The 26,188-nt window shown below is 38.6% G+C and overlaps 1 protein-coding gene across 2 annotated transcripts in view; it reads right to left on the bottom strand.

The window, feature by feature from the left end:
- The window catches only part of COLEC10 (collectin subfamily member 10), a 53,392-nt gene that overhangs the window by 14,087 nt on the left and 13,117 nt on the right, over nt 1-26,188 (bottom strand). Inside the window, exons 2-4 of one of the 2 annotated variants that reach the window (XM_020975543.2) lie at nt 14,847-15,056; nt 2,704-2,775; nt 314-385 (exon numbers count right to left, since the gene is read on the bottom strand). In XM_020975543.2, coding sequence (XP_020831202.1) covers nt 314-385; nt 2,704-2,775; nt 14,847-14,925 — 223 coding nt within the window. In that variant the 5' untranslated portion in view covers nt 14,926-15,056. The remainder of the gene's footprint in view (nt 1-313; nt 386-2,703; nt 2,776-14,846; nt 15,057-26,188) is intronic. The other variant, XM_020975541.2, reaches the window with a different exon arrangement.

Raw genomic sequence — 26,188 nt, 5'->3', positions numbered from 1 at the left:
ATATACATATACATATACATATACATATACATACACATACACATACACACATACATATACATATATATACACATACACACACATACATATACATATATATACACACACATATACATATATATATATATATGAAAGAAACTAAGATACAGCCAAGCAGTAAAAAACTTAAAAACATTTATTTAAAAAGTAGATAAGATTTTTAATGACTTACAATCATAAAAATAAGCGAGCAAAAAATCCTTAAGAAAATAACTGCAATTTCATGCTTAATTTACTTTGAAATTGCAATAGGAAATAAGCTAATATAACTCACCCTTTCCACCAATTGGTCCAATTTTGCCAAGGTTGCCTTGATCTCCTACCTCACCCAGTTCTCCTTTCATTCCTGAAAATCAAACCATGTTATATTTGCTATTTTTAAAAATAAAACTTGTGGAATATTTGTTATGTCTCTAAGGTAAAGGCAATAAATAAAAACATTGGAGAAAATATCAAAATATGTTCCATATATGCTGTATTATCTGGAATATCATGGAACATTAATTTATATGTATTTATATTTCATGGCTAAATATTGGAAACAGAAGATAGTGACATGGTTTTTAAAAGCTTATTTTATATGTGATCTAAATAGATAATTATAATATAAATTATTATCACAAAATGAAAGCATCACCCAAGATTAATTTTAATTTGATTATTAAAATAAGGTGTTTGACCTTAGAACTTGCATGCTGTATTATGATACAGCTTGCGTAACTTGTTCGAAGTCTAGACAATGATCCAACTTCACTTTTGGTGATTTTTTTGCCTCTCTTTAAAATGAATTCTGAAAATATATACAATAATAACCAGCTATTATATATAACACAATATTATATACTATATATTATAAATATGAGTTATTTTTTACCATTACCACACTAGAGGGTCATAGGAATAGAATCAGTGAATTTTAGATCCCAAGCAGTTTTAGACCTTAGAAATCAATTATTCTAATCCTCTTTTTTTCACAAATGAGAAAGCTGAGGCCTGGAGAGGTTAACTGCCTTGCTCAGAGTCCCAGAGACAATTCATCCTAAGGGGATGGGGACCAGAATGGTTCTGCACTTATCTACGGTGACTGAGAAAGATGCCAGTACACTTCCTTGCATCAATTCATAAGAACTCTGACTGTTCCCCCTCTCCCCACACATTCATGCCACAGCAGGAGTGGAGTTATATGCAGCCAAGTGAGCCACCTGGGGATGAGCCTGCAGCCTGGTGGTTTATGACTGGAATTCATCAGCATGGGGTGACAGCACCAGCTTATTATGGTGACAAAGTGTTAACTAAAGAGCATGGATGTTCCAGTTCAACACCTATGCCTGTATCAATAAGCAGGCCAGGACCTAAAGCCACAAAGCCTGTCCTTATTCTTTATCTTGAATTTTTTTGGTCTGCACCTATGAAAATACAAGGAAGCTTTAAAAAGGGTAAGGGGGTGCTTTTAAAAAGCACACCTATTTGATCCATAGTTGTCCACTTCTATACTTTGGGTAATGTGTCATTGGACTATTCTTCTTCATCTGCATTGGAATGTAAGGATAGCAGCAGGGAAAAAATATCCCTGCTGTTGAGAGTTTGAGTCAGTTTGAGTAAAACCTAGTCCTCTGCTCTACTTGCCCCCAAACCTTTCCTTCTCTCTCCTTCTTTCTCCCTCACCCTTCTCTCTCTTCTTCCTCTCTGTCTTTTCTTTCCCCCTCTATCTCCCTCTCCTCTATCTTTCCCCTTCTCTGCTCCCTGCTTTCTCTTTCTCTTTCCCTTCCCTCTGTCTTTTCCCTCTCTTTTCCCCTCTTTCCTTTTCTCTCTTCCTCCCTTCATTTCCCCCCTCTCCTACCCTCTCTCCTCCCCCTCAATCTCTTTATTCTCGCCTTTCTCCCACCTTTCTCTTCCTCCCCCCTTTCTCTTTCCCCTTTCTGTCTCATACACATTTGTATATTTAATATATGTATCATATATCCATATATGTGTATTTATAGCCTACATTTGTCTATTGATATCTTGTCTATGTGTGTGTGTGTGTGTGTGTGTGTGTGTGTGTGTATCTATAAATTCTGGGGTTTAGATGCTTAAAGACATTCACCGCCTTGGGATCCCTGTCACCCCTGTGAACCTTGTGCTACCAGGTAGATAAACATTCCAGAGGAGGGGGATATTCCTCATTCTGCTAATGATCTGTACCACAAAGGGAGCTGAGGAAAACAGCCTGTTTTGATGATAAACAAAGAAATATGGAAAGAGCTATTTCTTCACCCCTTCATTTCTAACTTCATGGCCTGCATAGGGAAGAAAAGCTAGGATTTGGGGGTTTCTGAGGAGAGCCACTGGACATGTAGATATGCTTCCAAAGCCTACGTGGGTCCTTCAGGACTCTAAGGTCTCTGCGTTCCACAGAGAGGCCTATGGAGGAGGTCTCTTCATGCTGTCACCAAGGATACAGGTGGAGGAATGGATTAGAGCCTGCTGATAGGAACTCTCCCAGGGATACTGGATGGTGAGTTAATTCATGTTAGTAATACATTTTATGCATCTCTGTGGTAAAGTGCTTTATGAAAGCAACTAATTTCCCATACAAAGGACAGACTGTTTGACATGCCCAGCAGGGAAAGAGAGAAGCACTCAGGAAGGTACAGTGTAAATTTCAACAAGCCTCTTACCTACCTTTCGGCCCCATGGGGCCCACTTTTCCATGTTTTCCCTCTTCTCCCTTTTCTCCTTTCTCACCGTCATCCCCTTTAGAAACAGAAAATAAGAAGTGGAGAAGCAGTTCAAATAACAACACAATCATTTGTGTCTCAGAATGAAATATTATTCATTCTTGGAAGGTATTCAGCATTAATGAAATGTGTGTGTGTGTGTGTGTGTGTGTGTGTGTGTGTGTGTGTGTGTATTGCCACTCATGCATTCGTGTCTAAGTGGAATTGAGAGGAAGGCACCTTTTCCCTTCAGCTGTAACATCCCCTTTCAACCCCCACCATGGCTCAGGAAAAGCTAATAGTGAAAAAATACACGAACTGCTAAACCACATTGCAGGAAGAACCCTACTGTGTTGGGCCTAGTCTCATTTCCTCCCTGAAAGTCAACATTTTAACAAGTCAGGTGAACATTTAACTACCATTGGACTGTCTACATCCCCAGGGACAAAATAACAGGATACCCTTATGGATAGTAAGTGCTTAATAAATGTTTGTTGAATTAAGTCACACGCTTTGGAGCAGGTTTAGAACTAGGACCTTCAGCCTCCTAATTCTGAAAATGATTGCTGTCCCTCCAGGCGGATCTAATTAATAATGGTTGTTTCTTTCATCCACAAAATGAGGAGGTTGGACTCAAACATCTCTAAGGCCCCTTCTGAGTCTAAATCTTTGCTCCTATGATCTCTATGAGGGAGTTGTCCCTGGAAAACTCTGGGATACCTGCTCCCTTTTTCTGCTGAGGACAGAACAATGATAGTGCATTCCCTTATAGTACAAAAGATTTGAGAGGGGAACTTTTATCTCACACTGAATGGTTAACAGCCCATCAGCAAGCATTTATTAAAAGTCTGCTATGTGCCTGGCATTGTGCTAGGTGTTAATGATACAAATATAAAAGTAAATAGGTGTGTGCAAGTGTAATATGTAGTATGCAATATGCTTATATAAATAAACATATTCATTATAAATTGTATTATTGTGTGGTATATCATGTATAATATATAACACATGTATGCACATATGTATGTGTACATATGCATATTGTGTACATGTATGCATACCCTGTATATAGATATATGTATACACTTACATAATATACATATATGTACATACATAAGTGTGGCTAATATTTATATGTACATATAGATATATTATATGCATATGCTATATGTATATTATAGATATATAAATACTACATATACTAATACACACATAGCTACACATATATACATGCATGTATAATATTTATATGTATATATGCACCACAGACACACACGAATTTATGTGTATATACATGTACATGTATATATACATGTGCATACATGTTTTGTACGTACATGTATATATTTATTCATCCTAATTTTTCAAAGAGGACCAGTGGCATCATAGGTGATATCTTGATTCGTGAGTGAATGGATTTAAATGAGGCAGAGTTGGGCAAAGTCTTCAGCCTCATTCTCTCTTCCAGAGTCATTGAAGTCCAGTGGAAACATAAAAGTCAAGACCATGGGCGATAGCCTGGGATATAATGGATGACTTTAGCATCTTCAATGTCTAACCAAGCTCTGAGCCTTCTACATTGCCTGCTTCAGCTGCCTTCATGGCTGTTGGAACAAATTGTTTTCATCCACCTATTCATCTGGGGAAAGTCTTCATATGCTTTGGGTAGACATCCTTCTAGCACAGTGACGAGTTTGAGGCCTGTTGTTTACCCTCAATCTGGGTTAGCCTGTCTGCCTAGACAATTTTACCGGGGTGTGGCTGCTGTGCATGCTACAACTTCTTGGAGCCACAGATACAAGTTGAATGCCAGATAGACACCAAAGGTAGATGAGCAGCCCTAAAAAGGGCTTGGCAAGACCTCACATCAGAGGTGCTAGTCTTCCCTGAACAAAGATAGGTGGTATAACAGATTAGAGCTCCAGGCCTGAATTTAAGATGACTCATCTTCCTGATTTCAAATCTGGCCTCACACATTTGCTAGTTGTGTGACCCTGGGCAAGATCTTGTTTGCTTCAGTTCCTCATCTATGAAATTAGCTAGAGAAGGAATGGCAAACTATTCCAATATCTTTGTCAAGAAAACCCCAAATGGGAACATGAGTCAGATACGACACACATACAAATGTGTTCATACATGTGTATACACACATGTACATACATACACACCCATACCTATGAAATGTAAAATTCAGGAAAGCCGTAATGTAGAAAGTTGTGCTTGAAACAGATTTTGAAGAAAAGAATGAATTCTGTGAAGCTGAAAAGGGGAGGGAAAGACTTTCAGAAAGCCAGGGCAAAGGTTCAGAGAGGGGAGATATAGTATTCTTTGTGAGGAACAGCAACATCATTTTGGTTACTTCAAAATGGTAGAGTTAGAAGTCAAGTAATGCATAATGAGGCTGGAAAGGTAGGCTGGGGCCAGGACATGAAGGGTTTTGAAAACTCAACAGAAGAGATTGAGCGCTAGAAGAAAAAGGAAGCTGGTGTAGTAAACTGAGTGAGGTAACGAACTGGTCAGTTCTGCACTTAAGGAAGATCACCTTGGCAGTCCTGTGAAGGAGAGTTTGAAGTGGGGAGAGAATTGAGTCTTGCAACTGTCCAGGGGAGAATGACAATGGCCTGAATGTGGAGGCTACAACGTTCCATATTTTGTAACGGGCTTTGATTTTCTTATTTTCTCAGTGGGTGGGGGAGGAGGAAGGGAGAGAATTTGGAGCTGAAAATATCCTGATCTTTAGACTGTCAGAACTGAAAAAGACTTTAGAAATCATCTGGATAATTTTTAGAGTCAGTTTCAGATGATTCTAAACTTCAGAAGTCATTTCCTCCATCATTTATGAAGGAGCAGCCCGAGGCTCACCTTCTCTACATAGATGGGCTGCACTGGGAGCCAAAGAAGGCTGGTTCAGCACTCACCTCCATCATTCCCTAGCTGTGAGACCATGGGCCTAATCTCCCTGTGCCACAGTTTTCTCTTCTGTCAAATAGGGATACTGACAACTGCAATGCCCACCACACAAGGTTGTTATGAGGTTCAAATGAAACAAAATATGTAAAATACTTTATAAAGCTTAAAGCCTGATATACATGTTGGATATTATTATTCTCTGATTTTCAAAGCTAGGTAGATTTTCATTGATTAGGAAGGGTATGTGGGGTTATGCCTGAAATGGTGATTACAAATTAAATGAAGTCTCAAAATCCCTTCCAGGTTTGAGATTTTCTGACTACTTTGTTGTTAAATTGTTTTTCAGTTGTACCTGACTCTTTGTGACCCCATTTGGGGTTTTCTTGGCACATATACTGGAGTGGTTTGCCATTTCCTTCTCCAACTCATTTTACAGGTGAGGAAACTGAGGCAAACAGGGTAAAGTGACTTGCCCAGAGTCACACAGCTAGTAAGTGTCTGAGGTCAGATTTAAGGTTAGGAAGAAGAATCTTTCTGACTCCAGGCTCAGTGCTCTATCTACTGCACCACCTAGCTAGTAGCTATCACTTAGGGAAAAAAAAATCTGTTTTGTGTACACACACACACACACACACACACACACACACACACACACACACACACATGTCTGTGTGCGCATGCATGTGTGCACATGTGTATATGTAAATATATATGTACATATGTATACATATGTGTGCATACTTATGCAAACATACCTACATATATATGTGCCTGTATGTGTGTATATATATACACACACATATACATACATACACACATACATATATAAAAACATAATTCTCAATCACCTTTTTTTGCTGTGCGGAATATCAACTGTGAATCAATCTGGTAACTACCCCCAACATATGGATGTGTATGGATGTGTGTGTGTGTGTGTGTGTGTGTGTATGGTTACACACATATACATATGCACTCATATATACATATATGCACACATATGTATGCATGTGTACATATGTTGAAGGTGGTAATCAGATTGGTTCTGAGTTGTTCTTCCACACAGCACAAAAGGTGATTGAGAATAATGCCAATACAACAACTGCTTCCTCCCTGTGATTCATAAGAACTGTGCCCCTTCCCTCTCTCTCCCTACACTTTGTGCTGCGGCAAGTGTGAAGTGATATGCAGCTAACAAAGCCCCCTGAGGAGGGGCTGCTCCCTGGTGGTTTATGATTGGAATTCATCAGCATGGGGTCACAGCACCAGCTTATTGTGGTGACAAAGTTTAAAAAAAAAAGTCAGGATGCTTCAGCTCAGCCCTTAATCCTGTGTCAATAAGTAGGCCACAGCCCAGAGCCAAAAGAGCCTTGTCTTTACACTTAATCCTGGATCATTATGGCCTGGACATTTGACAACAGAAAGAAACTATAAAGGTATGCTTTGAAAAAGCAAGGCTGTATGGCCCACAGTGCTCCACTTTTATCCTTTGGGTGATGTCTCATTGCATTACTCCTACAATTTAGGTTCCCTTTTCCTCATTTAAAAATAGCCCCTTGAGTCAAAAAGTTAAATAAAAAACTAAAATAGATGAACTCATTTTAATGCACATACACTCCCACATACAGGCAAATCTCTCCCTTCCCTTAGGCTAAGAACTTGCTGTAAGGATCTATCTCTAGGAATTGGAGCAAAGAGCATAGCTAACTTATCTTTCCCTTTTGGATAATTTTCTCCAAATGCAAAACTATTTATTAGATTAACTTTGCACATGAGGTGCTGACATGGGTTCTCGTTATATCCCTCTGAGTCAGGACTTAGATCTATTTTATTTCATCATAAATTAAGGATTTGGCTTAATATCAACTCACATTTAAAAAGCCTTTTCAGGTCTGCAATGCAGGGTACATCCCTAATCTCATTTGATCCTCCTATAATCCTAAGAGAGAGGTGTTATTGTCATCCCCATTTTATAGAAGAGGAATCTGAAGTTTCAGAGTATTCAAGTGATATGTCCAAGGTCACACAGCTAGTAAGCGTCCCGTGTCCAGGTCATCCTGATTCTACGTCCAGCTCTGTCTACTAAGATACATTGTCTCTTTTTTGGAATGCTATTAAAAAAGATGGATCTCTACCTATCTTTTGTCTTCTTAACACTTAAATAGGATATAATCACAAAAAGAAATAGAAAAAAATCCCTGTGGTCATTGAGGAAGCTAGGCAAATGATTATGGTAAGATTTGAGGGGCCAGCCAAGATTTCACAGCTAAGATTTAATCCCGGACAGTGGCATGGTTCTTGAAATTTCTCTGTTAGAGATTCATTCATTTGGATCTTGAAGGCTTTAGACTGAATGCTCACATTTATTACGTCAGTTCATAGATTTAAAATATGACCATGTGGCTGAATAAATTAAAATGCAAATAACCCTGGGAAGGAGAGAATATATAACCTAAGAAAAGGAAGCAGGCTCTAAGTATCTAGAACAAATATTGCCGGTCTAAAGTTGTCCTTGAAATCTAAGTAATTCTCTTTCCGTTCTCTATTTGAGTTGATGACTCACCATCAAAGCCAGATCAGAATGTTAAAGTGAGAAGAGGCCTTAGAGCTTATCTAAATTAGTACCTGTGTGACCTTGGCCAAGTTACAACTTCCCTGGGCCTCAGTTTTAAGGCCCTCAAATTGAAGGTCTCTCTCTGCCCCTTCCAGCTCTACATCTATTTCTAGTCCAATCCCACAATTTTATAGATGTAGAAATAAAGTTCCAGGCATAAGTAGCAGAGTTAAGACTGAAAATATGCGCGGGCATGTGCTGTGGGCCTTAAAAGGAAGGGTGAGTCAAAATTAAATCTGCCTACTTGCAATTTTTGCTGAGGGTAAGCACTAATGACAATTAAGATCAAAGGGCATAGAGTTAACTCAGCTTGGACTCAACCATGCACAGCAACAGCGTTTGAACTCACATGACAAAGAGTCTGAAGTCCTGTCAGAGTTTCTTTCATTTTTTTTCTTTTTGGCTAGGCAATGGGATTAAATGACTTGCCGAAGGTCACACAGCTAGTAAGTGTTATGTGTCTGAGGCTGGATGTGAACTCCCATCCTTCTGACCCCAGCATGCTCTATCTACTGCGCCACCTAGCTGTCCCTCCCCTTCATTTTTGAAATTTATTACTAAGACCCCAAAGCAGTAATGGCAATTCATAAATCCTTGCCACACACTGTACTTTTATTTAGTCATTTCAGCCACGTGTGACTCTTTGTGAGCCCCATTTGGGGTTTTCTTGACAGAGATACTGGAGTGGTTTGTCATTTCCTTCTCCAGCTCAGGGTTAAGCAACTTGGTTAGGGTCACATGGTTAGTAAATATCTGAGGCCAGATTTGAACTCAGAAAGATGATCTTTCTGACTCTGGGCCTGGCATTCTATCCACTGTGCCACCTAGCTGTCCCATTCACTGTATTAGCATTGTCAAATAATCATAGTTTTCTACCACCCTCCTTATGCTTTTCTTGATGAGTATCACTTGGCCCATATCGGAGATGGGGAATCTGCATCCTTGAGGCCTTCTAGATCCTTAAGTGAGTCTCTTTGACTGAATTTGGATTCAATTAAAGGATTTGTTTTGTGAAGTTTGGATTCAGTCAAAGGGCTGCACTTGAAGACCTAGAGGGCCACATGTGGCCTCTAGGCCACAGGTTCCCCACCCCTGCACTATATTATACCACATAATGACTGTTATCAATTACTACCTCCTTAAATACCAAACCCAACTTCCTTTCACCTTACTGAGGTCATTAGGTATGACCTCATGTTCCCTTTTACTCATTTCTAGATATCTTTGTCATTTGACTCCTTGGTACTTCACTCCATCCCTGGGACCAAAGGAGATGGGACCCTAGCCATGCTCCATCTCATTCTCTTCTTGGCTCTCTACAAACTCCATCTTCTTCTCCTAGCCTACCACATTGTACTTCTAGGAAATCTCAGCCCTGGGGCTCTCCTCCCCTGCCCTCACTGAAAATATCCTCCCCTCTTTTTGGAATGCTCTTTTGGAAATAACCTCAGCCGTACTTTTTAACTCATTCTTTCTTAGACTCTCTCTACCTTCTGCTTTGCCTACACAGCAATTATCCTTCCTCCTCCCCTAACCTCAATTTTCATCATGCCATATTTGTTGTCTTCATCCATTAGAATGTGAACTCCTTAAGGGCAGGGATCAGGGGTGTGTTGATAAATGTGTGACAATTGGCTCTCTGAAAAAGAAGTAGGCAAAACACTTTCAGATTTAGTCTGCATTATCAACATTTCTCCCTCTCTTCCTTAAATCTAGACAATCAATAAAGGAATAAATATCAAATGCTGATTTGTAGCATTTGAGATTTCCCAGGTGTATATGTTAACACAGAACATTTAACATTTGGTTCTTAGGAGCCTGTATGCGCTGACCTTTGCACATGTCTGTTAAGAGTGATCTCATTTGCTTATATTTGTATCCCCAGGGTTTAGTATAGTAGTTGGCACATAGTAAGAGCGTAATAAATGCTCACTCATCTCTCTCTCTCTTTCTCTCCTTCCCTCCTTCTCCCTTTCTCTCTCTCTCCTTCCTTCTCTCTCTTTCTCTCCTTCTCTCTCTTTCTCTCTCTCTTTCTCTCTTTCTCTCTCTCTTTCTCTCTCTCTTTGTCTTCTTCTTCCCTCCTTCTCTCTCTCTCTCTCTCTCTGTCTCTCTCTCTCTCTCTCTCTCTCTCCCTCCTCCATCCTCTGAACTTCACTTCCCAAGGTTATCATGGATCTATTAATCACTCAAGCCATTTTTCAGTCCTTATTCTCTTTGATTTTCTCTGTAACATTAACTCTGAAAGCCACCCTGTCATTCTTGAAATTCTCTCCTATTGCTGTCAATTGTCAAACTGCTATCACAGCCCTCTAACAATCTGATCCAGATTTAAATGTCTTATTTCACTGTTTCCTTTTCTTTTCTTTCAATTATGTGACTGTTGGCCAGGATTCAGCCCTAGACATTTATTCTACTTATGCCTATTCAGCAGTTATTTATATTAGAAGCTGTAGGGGATAAAAAGATGTATTAGACCTTGTAATTTACAACCTAGTATGAGGAGGTATGGTATATATACATGCACACACAACTACAATAAAAGATAGTAAAAGATTCAACTCACATAAATGGCAAAAGGTGATACATGGTTTCCCTTGGAGATCTCATCACAGAATCATAAAACGTTAGACTGGGGAGGGATCTCTTACCCCTAACTGATTAACAGTTCCCTCTAAACCTCCCTTACTAGTGATCAGCTAACCTTTGTTTGAAGATCTCCAGGAGGAAGGCCCATCTCTTCCCAAGGCAATCTGTCACACCTTGAGGTGGTTCTATCAGAAAGTTTTTCCTTACATGAAGCCTAATTTTTTCCCATTGTAATTTTCATCCGTTGCTCTATTTCTTCTTTCTGGGACCAGGAAAAATAAAAAGTCTAGTCTCTCTTGAGTATGATATCCCTTCAAATACTAGAAAATTCCTCTGACATCCCCCTGAACTCTTCTGTAGGATAGTAGTGTCAAACTCAAATAGAAACAAGGCCACAAAACCATACATAAAGGTCCCTGAAGACTGCCCATTGACTTAGAAAATGACATATTATTATTATTATCTATATTCTATTGTATTTTCATTTATTTTGTTAAATCTTTCTCAAATACATTTTAATCTGGTTGGGCAACTCCTGCTGCATAGGCCCATGGCCTGTGTTTGATACCACTGCTTTAGGGCAAACATTCCTAGTTCTTTCAATAAAACTTTTTATAGAATAAACTTCATATTTTTACTAAATTGGTTGTTTTCCTCTAAACTCCACCTTTTTATCAATATCCTTCCCAAGATATGCTGCCCAGACCTTAGAGATGATCTAATCAATCTATCCTCACACAGATCATAAAAAGCAAACCCAGATTCGAACTCAGGTCTGCAGGCTCCAAATATTGTCTTTTTTTTCTGCCACACTATATGCTGGGGCCAATTTTTGAAGGGTCCCTAGGCTAAAGAGATTGGGTGTTATTCTACAGGCAATGGAGAATTTGATATTCAGTCATGTCTGACTCTTCATAACCTCACTTGGGATTTTCTTGGCAAAGGTACTGGAGTGGTTTGCCATCTCCTTCTCTGTCTCGTTTTACAGATGAGGAAGCTGAGGCAAACAAGGTTAAGAGACTTGCCCAGGTTCACACAGCTAGTAAGTTTCTGAGGCCACATTTGAACTCAGGAAGCGGAGCTTTCTAGGCCTGGTGCTCCATCCACTGCTCCACCTCGTGGCCATAGTGGAGAATTACCGAAAACTTTTGAGTAGTAGAAGTGTGCAATGATCAAAGCAGTGTTTTGGGAAGATAAATGTACAATGTAGACAAGCAGGAGAGACAGGGTATTTAGAGAGTTTTCAGGAAGCTAAAGGACTAAAATAGAGAAGTGGCAATGGAACTAGAAAGGAAGGTAGTTACCAGCACAGTTCTATGGTAGAATCAGGAAGCTTTGGTGGTAGATGAGGTATGGTAGGTGAGGAAGAGAAGACAGTAAAGAATAACTCAAGTTTCAAGACTAAGAGATGGGAGAATGGCAGTACCACTAATAGAAACAGAAGAACTAAGAGAATGAGCCAATTTAAGAAGTTAAGATGAATAGCAGTTTTTGACGTCTTTGAGGTGAAGTTGGACTGTCCAAGTAGAAATGTTTGGTAAATAGATGGAAATATGGGACTGGAGCCAGGGAGAGAAGTCAATGCTAGGGAATAGGTTTAAGAGTGATGGATAGTGGTAATTATTGAAGCCATGGAAGTAACTGGATCCAAAGAGTAGTAATTGATCAATGTCAACTTAAAGGGAGGCCTCCCTTTGAGTGCTCCACCACCTGGAGTCTGAATTCAGAGAGGCAGTATATTTAGAAGGAGGGAGGTGATATTCACCCTGCATTCTTCTCTAGCAGTACTGCATCTGTTGCAGTCTTGTGCAGTTGCAGAATTGTGTTGAGTTCTGGTCAGGACATTTTAAGAGGGCCATTGACAGGCTTGTGCATATCCAGAACACCCAGGATGGTAAAAGGTCTCGAGATAATCAATCTGTCAATCAACCAACAGACATTTATTAAGTATTTGCTATCTGCTTGGCAATGTGCTGATAATACAAAGATGAAAATGAGACAGTTCCTACTTTTAGGGAACTTTTATTGTATTGGGGAGAAAAAGAATTGGTTGAAAAAACTGGAAATGTTTAACATGGAAAGAAAAGACTTAGAGGAGTGTACCACAGGTGTTTTGAAGTGTTTGGCATGAAGTCCTGTGAAAAGCGGATTAGATATGTTCTACCTGGCCCCAGAAAACAGAGCTATAAGCAGGGGATAAAAGTTGCAAAGCAGATTTCAGCTCAATTTAAGGTAAAAACTTCCTAGGAATTAGAGCTATCCAAGCATGGAATGAATAGCCATGGGATGTAGTGGGCTCTTCTGAACTCCTACAGTATTTACTGCCTGTGTCATTAACTTGGCTATAAATCATGTACTGCCTTCTGACATCTCTTCAGTTGCCTTGAGGTATTATTTAAATTTTATATTATTATTTAATCTCTCACTTATGTCTTGTCTCTTCAACTGAATTGTAAGATTTTTGAGAAGGATTGCTTTACACTTCTTTGTATGCTCAGTTCCTGCTAGCCCTTGATTCTGGACAGATCATTTATCCTGCCTCAGTCTCAGTTTCCTCATCTGTAAGGGACAGAGAAATATTTTCTGCCCATATCATAGTGTTGTTTTGAAAATGGAAAAGCTGATGAATTTAAAAAAATTATTTATCAACCATAATGGACTCTACAAATATGATGGATGATGATGATGATGATGATGATGATGATGATGATGATGATGATTGTTATAGAGACAGCTGGTGGTGCAGTGAACAAATTGCTGGGCTTGGAGTCAGGAGACTTGAGTTCAAATCCAGCCTCAAGTCACTTAACTCTATTTGCCACAGTTTCCTCAACTGTAAAATGGGGATAACAATAGTTCCATTTTATAATAAATATGTGATATTCGTTATATAGGGATATGTACACCTCCTTATAAATTATATAGGAATTACATATTTATATATTATTATAAAATATATTTATGCTTAAATATAGTTTTAATATATAGTATTTGTTATATAGGGATACATCCCTATATATTTCTCTCTCTCTCTGTATATATTTTATATATATATACACACACACACACACACACACACACACACACACACACACACACACATACGTATCACTATTTATATTCTATTGGGATAATAAAGCCTCCTAGCATTGTTGTGAGTACAAATTGAGATATCTATAAAAAGCACTTAACCACTGACTAGTACATGCTAGGTACTATTTAAATGCTTATTCTCTTCCTTCCTCCCCTTAATATTATATTTTGAATTGATCTTTCCCTCACATTTTTAACTATGTAGTTTAGTGACTTATGAGCTATCTGAGAGACAGCATGGCATCTTGGATAGAGAATTAGCCCCAGAGTCAGGGATCAGGGTCCATCTATGACAATACTGACTGCGTGACCTTGGGCAAGTCACCAATGAACATTGATAGAGAGGCTTTCCTCAGTGGGAATTCCCCTTTCAAAAAAAATTCACCAGTCCAGTCCAAAACCCATAAACTGTATTGATGACATTCTGAACTCAGTAGTTGGTCTATGTAGCCCACAGTTGGACTATACAACCTGATCAGGAAAGCTGAGCATTGTTAACATTCTACATTCTCTTCTATGGGATCAGCTGTGTGGCTGCTTTTGTAGTTTCAAGGTTCATTCAGCTGAGCAAGAATCATTTCTCAGAGCCTACAAGTCCTTTGTAGTCAGGCCATGTCTGAGAAGAAAAGCTAATATCGTGTTTAGGAAAAATACAGAATTAGTTGCTTTTCGCCCCCTTCATGTCTCATTGATTATTCAAGTGCATCATCAGCCAACCTGCTAGAAACACACATAAGGAGCAATGCAATAATTCTGAGATGACGAGGGATGCTTCTGTTTTCCCCAAATTCTCCAGATGGAACAGCTGTGGTTACTCTAGTCTTCTTGGGAGAGACATGGGTGAATATTAAAAAGGAACTGGGGTATCTCTCCCCATGTCCTGGCCATGGGAGCCTACTTCATCTTACCTGATTGTGCTTTTTGTGTTCGTTGAGCTCCTTGAGAGAAGGAGCTGTCCAGCGCTAAATCACATCTAGGAAGCAGCATGATACAGCAGAAATATCATAATACATTGGAATAGACACAGGAAGAGCTGCAGCTCTACTAGTTGTGTGACCTGTGACAAGTCACTTCCTCTTCCCGGGTCCAGGTTGTGCTGGTAAATGTTCAACAACTGACTTCACAGAAAAAAAAAGTATATGCAACACACTTTAAGATCAGTATGCATTATTAGCATTTCCCCCCTCACTTTCTTAAGTCTAGACAATCAACAAAATAATAAATCAAGCCCTAATTTGTAGCTTTTGCTAATTTCCAAAATGTAAATGTTTGCAGTGAAAATTTAACTCAACCCTCAAGAGCCAGTTTGAGCCATCTCCACTATACCACTACCATTACTTGGGCCTCTTGTTTCCTAATTCGTAAAATTTAATTTATAAAATGAGAGTGGGGAGACAGTGGACTAGATGGTCTCTAATATTCTTGAGGGCCAGGAAGAGTAGTATTAAGTATTAAGCCTTTCTTTGTTTCCTTAGAGTTTAGATCAGGGCCACCTACATAGTAAGTGCTTAATTTCCTTCTAAATTGATTGATCAGGTCCTTTCCAGTTCTAAATCTATGATCCTTTTTTTTTTTTTAGTAAACACATGAAAAATCAGTCAACTTCAAGTATTTGGTATGGTCCAAAAAGCCAATCACACAAATCCAAATTCAAAAGGTCGATACTACGAATACAAGATAGAGGTGGAGGGTGGCTAGATGTCAGTCCATATTAAAAATACGTGTGAGTTTTAAGGAGCTGAAAGCTCTATATGAGCCAACAGTGTGATATTGCTGCTAAAAATTAGTATGAACTTCCTCAATATTTTGGGACCTCTGCTTCTGTTGATATGAGAACTGCCTACAGCAATGCAGGAATAAACTCTCTCTAACTTTGTAATTGGCCTTTGGAGAGTTTCTGTGGGCAAAAGATTTCACCTTGTGGTCCAGCAGGTTCACAGGCCATGCAGCCAAGCTTGTCATATAAACGAAGCATAGGGTAATCTCTAGGCCTGGGCATGAAATCTTTTTGTCCTTGTATGAATGTACGCGTGTATAAATGAATGAAAAAATAGATGCATGCACTCTTGAATGCATGAAAGGATGTATCCATTCATGAATGCATGCATGAACGGGAAAGGTATTTATATGGTATTTTCTAAGTGCAACTGTTAAGCTAAGTGCTTGGGATACAGATAGAAAAAGTAAGATGCTACTTGATCTCAAGGAGCTCTCATTTTAATAGAAGAGACAAGACATATGGGAGATTTCAGCTTCAAGTCTGATGGAAAGGTCCCATAGGCCTTTAGGTAGGATCCAGCAAAAGTGACAGTCCATTGGCATGACCTTGGAAAACCCCGGGTCATTTCCATACCTTGACGAGGCATTGCAAAAGAACTTATTGTTTCAATTCCAGTATCCAGAATGTGGAATGTGAGAGTCCTGCTGTACTCAGCTCCAGTTAACAGCTCGCATTAGCAGTGTTTGGTCAGATCTAGACATCACATATTATTAAGGGCACTGACAAATCAAGGAACATCCAGAAGAGGTTGAAAAAAAAAATCACGAGAAGACTAGGAAATTATGTGATACAAGTCTCAGTTGAAGGAAGAAGACTGAGGATTGCTCTGGGAGGGGTTCGGAATGGCAGCTTATTGGCTTTGAATGTTTTAAGGGGCATGATGAGGATTTTTTCTGTGTGGCCCCTGAGGACAGAACTAGGAATGGTGGGTGAAAGTTGCACAGAGAGAGATTGAAACTCAGTATAAGGTGAAACTTTCCAAAGATTATAGCTGTTGAACGATGTCATCGGCTTCCTACGGTGGTTGTACATTTCCTGTCATTGACGGTCTTCGGGTTGAGAGTGACTGATCAAAAGGGCAGCTAGGTGGTGCAGTGGATAGAGCACTGGCCCTAGTCAGGAGGACCCGAGTTCAAATGTGACCTCAGATGCTTGACACTTACCATTTAACCCCAATTACCTCAGGGAAAGAGAGAGAGAGAATAATCATTTGTCTATAATGTTTTACAGGAGATTCATGACTTCTGAGATCCAACCCAAAGATTCTATGAAGTGTTTCATGAAGCATATTAAACACCTACTAGATAGTTGGCACTACTGTAGCTTCTATGAAAGTATGTAAGGCAAGGACATAAACACAGGAGCACAAAAGCTGCCAGCAAATTAGTGATCTTAAAAATATTTTACTCTTACGAAACCTCATTACTCTTTTTCTAATCCCCTAGACAATTTTAAGGAAAATAATTTGTAAAGCACGTTTATACCCATAAAATCTTTGTGGCCTCAAGATGTTTTAAAATAACTTACAAACGCAACACTTAAGAACCTCTTAGTTACTAAGAGCTGCGTTACAGAAGACTGATCTGCAGTATGACAGATAGTGGAAAGTACTTTGGGTTTACATCAAAGAAAATCAAAATATCAAGTTTTCTCTGTAACTCTGCTATTTACTACTTATGTGTCCTTGGCCAAGTCATTTCTGAACATTTCTTTCTTCATCTGTAACATTAAGGAGGTTATTTAGGTGACTTTTAACGTTTCTTCCAGCCCTAAGTTTCAGTATCTTTGCCTAGTATGAGCAGAGGATCTCCTCACCCCTCCCCTATACTATTGCTGGATTCCCCTCAGCATGAACATCCCCTCCTCTATTCATCAGTAAAGACAGGAAATAGCAACAGGAGAAGACATGGAAGTTAACCACAATACTCCATTGAAGCTCCCTAAGTCCTGCAACATAGGACTACTTGGCTTCTGCCAATGGCTCTACTTAGTTTACTGCTTTTGGATCCGCTTTGGAAGTACTGATGCCCCCTCCCAATATTTATCACTGTCACTGCCAGGCTGGCAAATGCCTCCCCCCTCCCAACCCTCATCTAGATCTCTATTTAGCAAACCTGTAACTCATGATGTAATAATATATAATCTATTGCATATAGCACAACTGTCTGTGTTTACAGCTCATCCCTCTACTAGAATTTGAGCTCTGTGATATCAGGATCTGTGTTATACTGAAGTTTTTAACTCCTTCTGTGTCTTTCACAGTGATTTGTACTCATTAAGTATTTATTAAATGCTTTTTTTTCTGGAAAAAACATTCAATGAGTGAAAAATGAAACTCATGCCCATTTGAAAACTACTGCTTAGGATCCACTATGGCCCCATTCCTCATCCTCCATTACTGACACCACTGAGATCCCCCCCCCACTTTTCCACTTCCCCTTTTGTAGTAATGATTCCCAATAGAACCTCCATACTAGTTATCTTGCTCATTACAATCCTTGCTCTTGTAGCCAGCAATGAATATAAGTTCAAGAGAATGGAGATATAACTGGAGATAACACCATAGTCTCTACTTACATCTAGGTTAGAGAGAATAAAGCATCTTAGGTAAAAATGTGCCACAGCTAGAGCTGATGTGTGGATATCAAACCAGCCAGTCTATGGTGATATTCATTATATTGTGAGGGAGAGAATATGGAAGTGAATGGCTGGGTAAGGCTCTAAGGTAGGGGTGGGGAACCTGCAGCCTCTAGGACACATGTGGCCTTCTCGAGGTCCTTGGGTGTGGCCTTTTGACTGAGTCCAAGTTTTATAGAACAAATCATTTTATTAAAAGGATTTGTTCTGTGAAGTTTGGATTCAAAGAGCCAAATTTGAGGACCTAGAGGGCCACATGTGGCCTTGAGGGCACAAGTTCCCCACCCCTGCTCTAGGGAAGTTAGAATGGCTTGGCTGTGGTGGTTATGTGCTCCTTTGTATTCCCTTCTATTTTTGTAATGGGTGCCTCTGGCTCTCTAGCCTCTTGAGAAGCAGTCAGGAGCCCATATGCTATGTCTGTCTTCCACAGGAAGTCTCCCTGTGAGAGAAGTTTCTAGTCAAGTCCTGGATCTTAAAGGAGACAATCTGAGCAATGATGACATGTTTCATAGGTTCAATTTGCACTTAAATACTTTGTGGCTGAGCTCAATTCTCTATGTGCATTGAGACCTGAAATCTGTACTTTATTCTCTCGCCTGACATCATTCCTTACCCTCAAGACCATCCCCTCACTGGTATGTCCCTGTCTACTTCCAGAGTCCCTGTGCTTAGCCACACAAATGGTCATCAGTAGCTTGGACTTTTGGAGTCTTGTCTTTCACTGCTCAGGTTTGAAATGGAAGTGAGAAGAAAAGTCACTGCTCTTCTTTCCAGGACAATGGAAGGGAAAGCTCACAGGATCATAGATTTAGAACTAGAAGATACCTCAGAGGTCATTGAGTCCAACCTTCCCATTTTACAGAGGAAGAAACCAAGGCTCAGAGAAATTAAGTGACTTCCTTCTTAAGATCATACAGTAGGTGGCAGCAGTGGGATTTGAACCCAAGTCCTTTGGTTATAAATCCAGAGCGTTTTTTATCACACCACTTTATAGTCTTCCCATCAAACGCTGGAACTATGAAATTATTTTCCTATGTGATCATTGCTGCACACACTAGGCAGGTTGTATATTAATTTTACAATAGTTCTGCTACATCTGTGTTGTGTTTATAGACTATCCTGGTAACCTAACCACCATATACAATACCGTTTTTGTGGGGGATTTTGTTCCAGTTTACAAACAAATGACTTACAATGACCTTTTGTATATAACCTATTTTTAAGGTAAGGGATTGCCTATGTTTATTTTGCTTCCTTTTGCTGACTATATGCCTGCCTTGAAGTTTGCTGTCTGTATCCAGAGATATATAGCTCATGAAGTAGAAAAATTATTCATTAAAATGCTAAGAAACATGACTTTCCTATAACATTATTCTTAGTGGAAACTTAAATGTATTCTCATGGATCCTTACAATAACTCTGCAAGATAGGGATGTCATGCATTATTTTTGCTTTTAATGGAGGGAGAAGTAGCCCAGCAAAGAGGACAGAGTACTGGGTGCAGAGTCAGTAAGACCTAGAGGAGGCAAGTTATTTAACATGCCTATTTCCTAAACAACCTCTTAGGGTTTTATATAAGTCTAGGGTTACAGTCTGTGTCAGAGGAGGAAGTTAGCACATTCAAAATTCCTCACATTGATCAATTTATAGAGGAGACTAAGAGGAGCAAATGTTTCAGTTACATGTAGAAGACCCAGAACTGGCACACCCCCATTCTCCCCATAGTCCACATGATACTGAAGAAGACTCTCCTTTTTCTGTGTTTCTCTCTTTTTGTTTCCCTGTTTTTGTCTCTCTCTCTGGGCCTGTCTCTCTGTCTTTGTCACTATCAATCTTTCTGTCTCTCTCACTGTCAATGTGTCCCTTTCTCTATCTCTGTCTCTGTCTATCTTTCTTTTTGAACTGCTCTTAAAATGTCATTGATATAGGGAACTTCAAGTAAGGAAACCATCTTTACTTATACAGATTTACTTTAAAACTAACAGTCTTGGAAAGTTGTCCATAGGATTAAAGACTCATAGAATTTTTAGATACCTGATACCTGAGTACAAAAAGGTACCTGAGAAATCATTACAATGTAACCTTTACATTTTAAAGAAAAGTAAGATCTGGAGATGTTAAGTGATTAAATGATATAATATATGTAAAGGGCTTTGCAAACCCTAGACCCCTATCTAAATTTTGGCTATTATTATGTTTCCTGATTTATCAATCAACTAGCATTTATTAAGAACTTGGCACTTGTTAATCACTGAGGATACAAAGAAAAAGCAAAGATGATGTCTGTCCTCAAGAACTTACTTTCATTCTAATGTAAGACAACCTATATACAACTAGAAACATATAATTTAAATACAGAGTAGAAGGAAGGTAATCTTAGAAGGGAAAGCAGCTGGAGGAGAGGCAAGGAAAGGCTTCCTGAAGAATATTTAACTTTGAAGTGAATCAGGTAATGATTTCTAAAGAAGATCTGACACCTTAACATTTTTCTTAGGCTCTTTCTAACTGGGTTTTCATTTCCTGAGCACAAGCTAACTGATCACAGATAAGGTAGTTCTATACAGTTAACAAAAGTTAATAATATTAATACCTCAAACTTATCGAGTTTACAAGTCTTTCACTGCCATATTCTAGGGCAGTCAGTAGGGCAGATTTTTTTTACCTCCATTTTATAAATGAGTCACTTAGACACTGCTATATGGTATGGGTATCCATGACCAAGAAGAATAGGGATCTGGACTTGCAACTTTAATCATTTTCATTGATATAGAAAATTCTGAAATGAAGAAATACTCTCTACCACTCTAGAGATGCCTTCTTCCTTTGATCCTGTGTTTCCTTTCTCCCAATAGTGAGGCCTTCTCAGAGCCACCATTTTGAAGCAGGGCCCAGACCAGCCATCCTTCAGCACGTACATTCTACTTCCACTATTATGTGTTGTTTCTCCCCATTAAAATGTAAGCTCCAATATTACATATTGTACATGTTTCCAGACTTTTTCTGAAATTGGTCAGTTGCATTGATTTTTTTGCCTCCCTAAAAATACTCTTTGTTACATGGGATGGCTCTCTGAGAAGGAGAGGGTTACTTAGAATAGGTATAATGATGTAAGAAATAGAAGATATAAATTAAAAACCTTTTATTTTTAAAAAAGAATATTAATGCCTTGAATTAATTACTTGGTTTTTTGTTTTGTTTTGTTTTTTCTTTTCTTTTTATCACCCAAGGCTCAAAACAGTGCCTAACACAAAGTGAGTGCTTAATAAATGCTTATTGACTTTTAACCTATATTACTACAAGGTTGCCTGAAATATTGAGGAGTGGATTGATTTGTCCAAGATGACACAGCCAATATGTGTCAAAAGTGGAATCTGAACCCAGGTTAACTTGACTTCAAGGCTTCAAAGAGTTCTCTGTCCACTACACTATATTGCCTCCCAATACTAAACAATAATGAAATATTAGTTCACATTTATATAGCATAGCATAGCCTAGCATGTCCCTCTTAGTCATCCTGTTAAGTAAGCTGCAAGTATACTTCCTTTTTTAAAAGAGATATTTATTTCATTCTGAACTAAAGGGAAAAAAAATAATTCCATAACATTGTAGAATAGAAAAAAAGATGATTGTACATGAAACTGTAAATCTATTATATACAATGTGCTAGTCTTTTAAAATATATAATAAAGTTATCGTGTAACTTTCTTTTTTTCCCCTTTTTTCTTCTTCCCTAACTTCTCATTTTCAAGATGTTACAGATCAGAAAAATGAAGAACTAAGAGCTAAGGGGCTTGTCCATAATCACCCAGCTGGTATGAATTATAGCCAGGAATCAATCCAGTGTCTTTTAACTTAGACCTATGTCCAGTGATTGTCCCATTACACCACGTTACTTCTCAAGATGCTTTTGTTTATATTCCATACTCCCTTCCTTATGGCATTTCCACCCCCCCCATTCTCTCTGTTTTTTCTTCCTAATAATCTCTCTTTTCCTTTTTTCCCTTGGCTGACTTAATTCTGCCAGCTGTACTTACAAGCATTGTACCCATGAACATGATTTGGTTTGATGAACCCTAGTTGAATAATTTCTCTTCTGAATAAAAGCACCAGATAGTTACTTGTCAAGAGAATGCTTATTTTAAGGCATTTGAAGAAGGTTTTCTTCTAGAAAACCTTCAAAGCTTAGGGAGAAAGGCAAAATCACAGAATATTAGAACTGGAGAGAACCATAAAGGTCATTTAGGAAAGGGGTTCTGAATTTTTTTTGTGTGCATGTCATGGACTCCTTTGGCACTCTGAGGAAGCCTATGGACCTCTTCTTATAATATTGTTTTTAAATAATTGAAGGAAATGGTACATTTTAATTAGAGGCTGAGGAAAATTAAGATGAGATTTTCCTACCCAAGTTCATGAACCCCTAACCCCTAAAATCTAAACACCGACCTCAGGTTAACCACCCCAGGTTGCGAGAGAAATTCCATTTAAAATAACAGTAGACAATATAAAATATTTAGGAGTCTACCTGCCAAGACAACCCCAGGAACTATATGAACACAATTACAAAACACTTTTCATACAAATAAAGTCAGATCTAAGCAGCCGGAAAATATCAATTACTGATAGGTAGGCCAACCTAATATAATACAAATAACAATTCTACCTAAGTTAATTTACTTATTCAGTGCTATATCAATCAAACTACCAAAAAATTATTTCCTAGAGCTAGAAAAAATAATAACAAAATTTATCTGGAAGAACAAAAGATCAAGAATATCAAGAGAATTCATGAGAAAAAATTGCAAGGGGAAGAGGCTAGCCATACCAGATCTAAAACTATATTATAAAGTGGCAAGAAATAGAGTGGTAGTTCCATGGAATAGGTTAGATACACAAGACATAGTAGTCAATGACCATAGTAATCTACTGTTTGATAAACCCAAGGACTCCAGCTTCTGGGAGAAGAACTCACTATTTGACAAACACTTCTGGGAAAACTGGAAAATAATATGGCAGAAACTAGGCATAGACCAACATCTCACATCCTATGCCAAGATAAAGTCAAAATGTGTAATGATTTAGACATAAGGGATGATACCATAAGCAAATTAGCAGAGCAAGGAATAGTTTATCTGTCAGATCTATAGAAAAGGGAGGAATTTATGAACAAACAAGAGATAGAGAACATTATGAAATGCAAAATATATAATTTTGATTACATTAATTTAAAAAGGTTTTGCACAAACAAAACTAATACAACCAAGATTAGAAGGAAAGCAGGAAGCTGGGAAATAATTTTACAGCCAATGTTTCTGATTAAGATGTCATTTCTCAAATATATAGAGAACTGGGTCAAATTTATAAGAATATAAGTCATTCCCTAATTGATAAGGAATTGAAGGATAGGAACAGGCAGTTTTCAGATGAAGAAATTAAAGCTATCTAATAGTCATGAAAAATATGCTCTAAGTCATTACTGATTAGAGAAATGCAAATTACAACTACTCTAAGTTACTCATACCTATCAGATTAGCTAATACGATAGAAAAGGTAAATGATAAATGTTGGATAAGATGTGGGAAAATTGGAACACTAATGCATGGTTGGTGGAGTGAAATGATCCAGCCGTTCTGGGGAGCTATTTGGAACTGTGCCCAAAAGCCTATAAAACTGCATGCCATTTGTTCTAGCAATACCACTACTAGGTCTATATCCCAAAGAGATCATAAAAAAAGAGAAAGGACCCACATATACAAAAATATTTATAGCAGCTCTTTTTCTGGTAGTGAAGAATTAGAAATTGAGTGGATGCCCATCAATTGGGGAATGGCTGAATAAGTTGTGGTATATGAACATAATGGAACATTATTGTTTTATAAGAAATGATGAGCAGGTAGATTTCATAAAAACCTGATGCTGAGTAAAGTAAGCAGGACCAGGAGAACATTGTTTATATTAACAGCCACATTATGTGATGATCAAGTATGATAGGTTTAGTTCCTCACAGCAATATAATGATCCAAGGCAATTCCAAAAGATTCATGATGGAAAATGGAATCCACATCCAGAGAAAGAACTATGGAGTCTGAATACAGATTGAAGCATACTATTTTCATTTTTTTATTTTTTCTTTCCTTTCTCATGGTTTTTCCCTTTTGTTCTGATTCTTCTTTACAACATGACTAACGTGGAAATATGTTTAACATGATTGTACATGTGTACCCTATATCATTCTTTACTATCTTGGGGAGGAAGAAGGAGAGGGAAGGAGAAAAAAATTGGAACTCAAAATCTTATAAAAATGAATGTTGAAAACTGTCTTTACATGTAATTGCAATAAATAAAATACTAGTAAGTAGGAGGGGGGAAGAACCCCAGCTTAAGGAAGGTCCACATCACTTGAGATGGTTTCATATATACAGAAGATGTAGCTGATCCACTTCTGGGATCCTAGAGAACTAGAGAATGGGGTAGACACTCTAAATTGGCCTACTACATCATTAGGTGGATTCCTTTTACTTTGGCTACATTGCCAGAACTGATGTCTTCAAAATGCACTGACAGCACTAGCCATGGCCAGACCCCCGTTATATAGGTGAGTTAAGGAAACAGGGCCAAAGAGGTTAAATAAATTGTTCAAAGTCACATAATCAGTCAGTAAGTGGCAGAGCCAAGACTTCAGGCTGGAGAGATATTCCAGATTCTTTTAAAATCTTACAGCATGAGTACTTTCGAAAACAAAATATTTGTATCAGATAGACATCAAATGCAATTGTGTTCCAGTGTATCCTTAAGCTATTTCCCCTCTATTTGCTCTACTTACAGATAGTCTGCTTCAGCTCACCAAAAAAGCTACCTTCTTAGCCTGTTCTACATAGAATAGACCTAGAAAACCTCTGTTGCTGCTACCACAAAGAACCCTCCATTGCTAACGGGGTATGTGCCCACCATGTTGCTGATGCTCTTCAGTTTTGGTCTGAAATTGATGGAGCTGCTCAAGAAGCACATTGAGGTGTCCAACCATTTAGAAGTTTGAACACTTCCACCTAATAATGACCTTTTATTTTGGTTTGGTGTTAAACGCCACATTGGTGCCATGTTTGTGTGCCAACCTCCCACTCACTGCTAAAGGAAATGGCATGATGGATAGAGCACTGGACCTGGATTCATGAAGCCCTGTGTTTGAATCCCACCTCTGACATTAACTAGCTGTGTTACCATAGGCAAGTCATGTAATTTCTCTGAACTTCAGTTTTATCGTCTGTAAACTGAAAGGTTGGATCAAATGTTCTTAAAACACCCCACCAGTTTTATATCTAGGATCTTAGGACCATCATGGTGGTTTCCTTGATTAGGGTGCTATTACTTTGCTCCCTGGCAGGCCATGGGATGCCAGAAAAGCAGATCCCCAGGATAATTTTCATCCTTGAAAGTCTCTTAATATGCATGAATTTGCCCTGAGGCAGTCCTAAAAGTCTTGTTCTTGACATTGTTGAATATCCAAAGTATCATCATCTCCTGCACACTTCCTGTTTGTCTTTAAAAATGCAATTAGCAGCACTCAGACATTCCTAGAGTATAAGAAACAACATACTTGACCTTATCAAAGCATCAGAAGAATAGGTCTCTGGATGCTAATGGGCCCATTTGACTGCCTACAGCTATGTTCTAGAGATAATAGTCATGCCAGAGTAGACGGCAGCCCATCTGACCCAGCCCTTAATTGCAATAACCATTTTTTACAGGTACAGTTATCTTTGAGACATAACAAGGACCTAGAATCTTTTTCTTCCCTTGGACTGAGCTTTTAAATTTCTTCTAATGTGATATTTTAGG

Source organism: Phascolarctos cinereus, unplaced genomic scaffold (genome assembly GCF_003287225.1).
Source record: "Phascolarctos cinereus isolate Bilbo 61053 unplaced genomic scaffold, phaCin_HiC Scaffold_4;HRSCAF=312, whole genome shotgun sequence".
NCBI lineage: Eukaryota > Metazoa > Chordata > Mammalia > Diprotodontia > Phascolarctidae > Phascolarctos > Phascolarctos cinereus.
The sequence above is the reverse complement of the archived record's forward strand: the minus strand, read 5'-3'. Positions and strand labels throughout refer to the sequence as shown.